This window comes from Macrotis lagotis, chromosome 1 (assembly GCF_037893015.1).
Source record: "Macrotis lagotis isolate mMagLag1 chromosome 1, bilby.v1.9.chrom.fasta, whole genome shotgun sequence".
NCBI classification, from domain to species: domain Eukaryota; kingdom Metazoa; phylum Chordata; class Mammalia; order Peramelemorphia; family Peramelidae; genus Macrotis; species Macrotis lagotis.
In genome coordinates, this window is record NC_133658.1 from 926,641,853 (window position 1) to 926,647,843 (window position 5,991).

The 5,991-nt window shown below is 39.4% G+C and overlaps 1 protein-coding gene across 1 annotated transcript; it reads left to right on the plus strand.

Annotated features, from left to right (window-relative positions):
* Positions 1–862: 862 nt before the first annotated feature.
* LOC141510072 (uncharacterized) lies at positions 863–3,804 on the plus strand. The gene is given in 2 exon segments (XM_074220066.1): positions 863–3,073; positions 3,075–3,804. Coding segments are annotated over 2 exon segments (2,826 nt in total). The 5' UTR covers positions 863–865; the 3' UTR covers positions 3,693–3,804.
* The last annotated feature ends 2,187 nt before the right edge of the window (positions 3,805–5,991 follow it).

The following is a 5,991-nucleotide window of genomic DNA, read 5'->3' on the forward strand; positions in this document are numbered from 1 at the left end:
AGGGGTGTGGGAGTGATAATGAGGAGTGGATGACACCTAATTTGGCTCATGAATAATTGTGAGGTTTTTTCCTCTATAGTAGTGGCAAAGCAAGATTACATGAACATTGCGTTGTGTGGGATGGGATGGGTGGGAAAAGATAAATGAGGAATGCCAAGAAAAATTAATATCCAAGTAACTTAGAGAAAAGAAAGAAGTATCAAGAAAAAGTGGATGATTGACAGTATCCAAGGCTACAAAAAAAGTCCTTGAGATACTATCTAAGCATCAGAAGAAATGATCAGAAAAGTGGATCTAACTGAAAATTATGAAATGACAAGTGAAAAAGAGGAAATTTATTTCTCAGGTTATCATCAAATTTGTAAAGAATGGCCACAGGATAAAGCATCAAAGCTGCCCCGTTCAGAACAGTTGGGCGATTGCCTCATCAGAAGAAAAGAGCATTTTCGGCACCAAAATGCTCTTGATGCAAAGGAAAATAAAGAGGAGAACCTCTGTCCAGTGCAATGGCCAGAGTGTACTCCTTCACCAGGCTGGAGTTCTACTCTCTGGTGCTGACATTGGGGTCAGGTCACTTGGCCATTCAGAACTTGTGACCGGAAGAGTAACACATAATGACAAGGTGGCTGTGTACTTGTCTCACATTTGTGGTGAGGATCCATTGCAGTTGTGTGTGGAACTTTTTGGTCATTAAACCGTCTTATGTGTAAGTTTATAGTATTTTCAAATGATTGATTCTGCTCATTTAATTTTGAGGTCTCTTTCTTTTCACTGTGGGGAAACTATCTGCCAGGAGGAAGAGGATATCCTTATACATATATGTGTGTGTTTGTTTCCATCAGATGCAGAGACCAAGTGTGATGAAATGAGTGCAAATTTGAAAATGACCTCCTGGAATGACTTTACTGCTTCTGGTGAAGAGAGGACTCATCTTGGTAATCATGAGCTTATCCACACTATAGAAAAACAGTATGAATATACTCAATATGGAAAGACTTGTCAAAGAAGTGACAGTTTCATTGAACATTTGAAAATCCACAATGAAGGGAAATCTTATGAGGTTAATCAATGTGGAAAGACTTTCTTTCCTAGCTCCAAACTTGCTGCACATCACAGAATCCACAGTAGACAGAAATCTTATGAATGTAATCAATGTGGAAAGGCTTTCAGAGAAAGCTCCAGTCTTACTCTACATCAGAGAATCCACACTGGGAAGAAGCCTTATGAATGCAATCAGTGTGGAATGTCTTTTAGAACAAGTTCCCAACTCTCTGTACATCAGAGTATCCACACTGGAGAGAAACCTTACCAATGTAATCAATGTGGAAAGACTTTCCCACGGAATTCCATACTGGCTGTACATCAAAGAATCCACACTGGAGAAAAGCCGTTTGAATGTAATCAATGTGAAAAGACTTTCACAAGGAGCTTCTGTCTTGCTGTCCATCAGAGAATCCGCACTGGGGAGAAACCTTATGAATGTAATCAATGTGAAAAGCCTTTCATAGAATGCTCCTCTCTTATTTCTCATCAGCGAATACACACTGGGCTGAAGCCTTATGAATGTAATCAGTGTGGAAAGACTTTCACAAGGAGCTCCCATCTTGCTGTCCATCAGAGAATCCACACTGGGGAGAAGCCTTATGAATGTAATCAGTGTGGAAAGACTTTCACACAGAGCTCTGGACTTGCTGTTCATCAGAGAATCCACACTGGGGAGAAGCCTTATGAATGTAATCAGTGTGGAAAGACTTTCTCACGGAGCGCCCATCTTGCTGTTCATCAGAGAATCCACAGTGGGGAGAAGCCTTTTGCATGTAATCAATGTGGAAAGGCTTTCAGAGAATACTACTCTCTTATTTCTCATCAGAGAATCCACACTGGGGAGAAGCCTTATGAATGTAATCAGTGTGTAAAGACTTTCAGACACAGCTCTAGTCTTACTGTACATCAGAGAATCCACACTGGGGAGAAGCCTTATGAATGTAATCACTGTAGAAAGACTTTCTCACGGAGCGCCTATCTTGCTGTACATCAGAGAATGCACACTGGGGAGAAGCCTTTTGCATGTAATCAATGTGGAAAGGCTTTCAGAGAACACTCCTCTCTTATTTCTCATCAGAGATTCCACACTGGGGAGAAGCCTTATGAATGTAATCAGTGTGGAAAGACTTTCACACAGAACTCCGGACTTGCTGTCCATCAGAGAATCCACACTGGGGAGAAACTTTATAAATGTAATCAATGTGGAAAGGCTTTCACAGAACACTCCTCTCTTATTTCTCATCAGAGATTCCACACTGGGGAGAAGCCTTATGAATGTCATCAGTGTGGAAAGACTTTCACACAGAGCTCCCGTCTTGCTGTACATCAGAGAATCCACACTGGGGAGAAGCCTTTTGCATGTAATCAATGTGGAAAGGCTTTCAGAGAACACACCTCTCTTATTTCTCATCAGAGAATCCACACTGGGGAGAAGCCTTATGAATGTAATCAGTGTGGAAAGACTTTCAGACACAGCTCCAGTCTTACTGTACATCAGAGAATCCACACTGGGGAGAAACCTTATGTATGTAATCAGTGTGGAAAGACTTTCTCACGGAGTGGCCATCTTGCTGTACATCAGAGAATGCACACTGGGGAGAAACCTTATGAATGTAATCAATGTGGAAAGACTTTTAGAGAACACTCCTCTCTTATTTATCATCAGAGATTCCACACTGGGGAGAAGCCTTATGAATGTAATCAGTGTGGAAAGACTTTCAAACAGAGCTCCGGACTTGCTGTACATCAGAGAATTCACACTGGGGAGAAACTTTATGAATGTAATCAGTGTGGAAAGACTTTCACACAGAGCTCCGGACTTGCTGTACATCAGAGAATCCACACTGGGGAGAAACTCTATGAATGTAATCAGTGTGGAAAGACTTTCACACAGAGCTCCCATCTTGCTATCCATCGGAGAATCCACACTGGGGAGAAGCCTTTTGCATGTAATCAATGTGGAAAGGCTTTCACACGGAGTGACAGACTTGCTGTACATCAGAGAATCCACACTGGGGAGAAAGCTTATAAACTGTAATCAATGTGGAAAAACTTTCAGAGAATGCTCCTGTCTTATTTATCGTCAGAGAATCCCCACTGGGGAGAAGCCTGATGAATGTAAACAATGTGAAAAGACTTTCTTTAATGGCTCCTGTTTTATTGTTCACTAGAGAATCCACAATGAGGACAAACCATATGAATGTGATCAATGTGGAAAGGCTTTCAGAGAGATCTCCAGTCTTTCTGTACATCACAGAATCCACACTGGGGAGAAGCCTGATGAATGCAATCAGTGTAGAAAGATTTTTACAAGGAGCTTCTGTCTTTCTGTCCATCAGAGAATCCACAAAGGGGAGAAGCCTGATGAATGTAATCAATGTGGAAAGGCTTTCAGAGAATACTTCTGTCTTATTTATCATCAGAGAATCCACACTGGGGAGTAGCCTTATGAATGTAATAAGTGTGGAAAGACCTTCACACAGAGCTCTGGAATTATTGTACATCAGAGAATACACACTGAGGAGAAACCTTACCAATGTAATCAGTGTGGAAAGTCTTTCAGAACAAGTTCCCAACTCTTTGTACATCATAGAATCCACACTGGAGAGAAACCTTATGACTATAATCAATATGAAAAGGCTTTTTAAGATGCCCAACCAATTTTGTAGGCATCAGAAAATCCACCCTGGAGTGAAATGTATGAATGTAATCAATCTGGGAAATCTTGCCCCATGTCTGAGAATGAACACTGGTGAGAAACCTGAGAAGTATCGATTACATTCCAAAGCTCTTAATGTACACGTTCATCTTACTCGACATCAGAGAATCCACTCTGGAGAGAATCTTTATGAGTGGGGTTTGTATGTAAAGCTTTTCCTAAACACTTCCACCTTGCCAAACAACTGTCACAATTCCCAGGACAATTTCTGGGTATTCATTTCATGGATAACAAAAAGTTAGTATAACAAAAATTATTGATGGAATGGACATTTTTTCTCTCTTGTAAACAAAAGATGAATCACGGAAGCTTCCAAGTACATGCATGCCCTTAGATGAGTGGATGTTCCCAAAAGGTTGTGATCAGTTGTGACAAGTTCAAAGTTTATGAGAATGACTATTCTCATGAGGGTTTGGGAAGCATAACTCATCACCTAATCTTGACAAAGAAATTTTTATCAAGAGCATCCCTGAATAGGGCAATTGAGAGAAAAGGGAAAATCCACTTCCCCTTGAACCTGTCTGGCTAAAACACAATGGACCAGAATTCAGCTAGACTAAAATCTCTTTAACTTTGAGCTCTGATCTACAGTTTTCAAGTTGGGGAAGGCTTGTCCCAGGATATCATCTCATCATCAGCCCTCCCTTAAATTCTGGCTGAATAATCTAAGGGGGCTGATTTCTGAATGAGGAAATCAAAATATGAAGAGAGATTTAGCCCTAATTCAGGAATTGGTCATTAATATATGAAGACAATAATAATAACCCTAACCCTAACCCTAACCCTGCTCCTGCTTTTACCCACTTGTTGACTCAACTCATTTCGCCGACTCTATCCCCCCTGTCAGGTTCCAAGGCCCCCGTGGAGGCTGGAGCCCCATAGACACATATCTGTATCTTCTGTGTAAGTGTGTCTGTTGTTTTTATATTTAAATTCATTTGGAAATTCTGATTATCGTTTGAATTTTTGGATGTGTTTTCCAAAGTAGAATTGCTTTTCATTCACTTAATATTTTCTATTCTTTTTGGTCTTTCTTTTTTTTGAGGGATGGATCAGTAGGATTAAATGACTTGCCCAAGGTCTCACCTTAGTGAGTATCATGTGTCTAAGTCCACTTTTTTTTTCAGTGTACATTACTTCTGGCTAAGTTTATTCTCTCTAATAGACGTACAAATCTCAAGACTTATTAGAGTCTTTCTCTCAGGTAGGAATATAACCAGTTTTTTTTATGGGATAGCAAGGTTTTTTTTTTTACCCTTTTTTCCCCACCTTTTCATATGTCTCTTGAGTCTCCTGTTTGAAGTTCATATTTTCTATTAAGCTCTGGTCTTTTTATCAGGAAAAATTGGAGGTCTCCTATTTCATTAAATGTCCATCTTTTCCCCTGGAAGAGCAGGCTCAGTTTTGCTGGATAGTGAATTCTTGACTGCATTCTAAGCTCCCTTGCTTTTTTGAATTATCATATTCCAGGCCCTTTATCCCTTTTTTTTCTGGTTGCTTGTAGGATTTTTTCTTTATTCTGATAGTTCTGGAATTTGGCCACAAAATTCCTTGTGTTTTCATTTTGGGATCACTTTCAATAACTATTATTCCCTCTGATTCCATGATGTCAGGGCAATTTTCCATCATTAAATACTGTAATATTGCGTCCAAGCTTTTTTTCTCTTCAATATTTTGAGAGAGACCAAAGATTTTTAAGTTGTTTCCTCCTACTTCTGTTCTCTAGGTCAGTAGTTTTGCCGATGAGATATTTAAAATTTTCTTTTTTTTTTTATTTTTTGGTTTTGTTTAATAGATCGTTCTTGTTTCATGAAGTCATTAGTTTCCACAGACTACATTCTGTTTTTTAGAGAAGAATTTTCTTCATTTACCTTTTGCAACTCCTTTTCCAATTGGTCAATTCTATTTTTGAAAGCGTTTTCCATTTGACCAATTGAGGTTTTGAGAGAATTATTTTCTTTTTGCATTTGTCCAATTGTATTTTCCACAGATTTGTGTTCTTCCTACAAGGTGTTACTTTTCTCTCCCAAATTTTCCAATTGATTTTTAAACTCTTTCCTGATTTCTCCAAGGAAGTCTTTCTGGTCTGGAGACCAAATCATATTCTCCTCAGAGGATCTAGGTCTCTGAGTTAGGGTCTTTATATTCTAGGTTTTTTTCTATTTACCCCCCTTTTCACTGGTCTTTCTTCATTTTCCTAAGATCTTGTGTTGGGGAAGGAGTTGGTT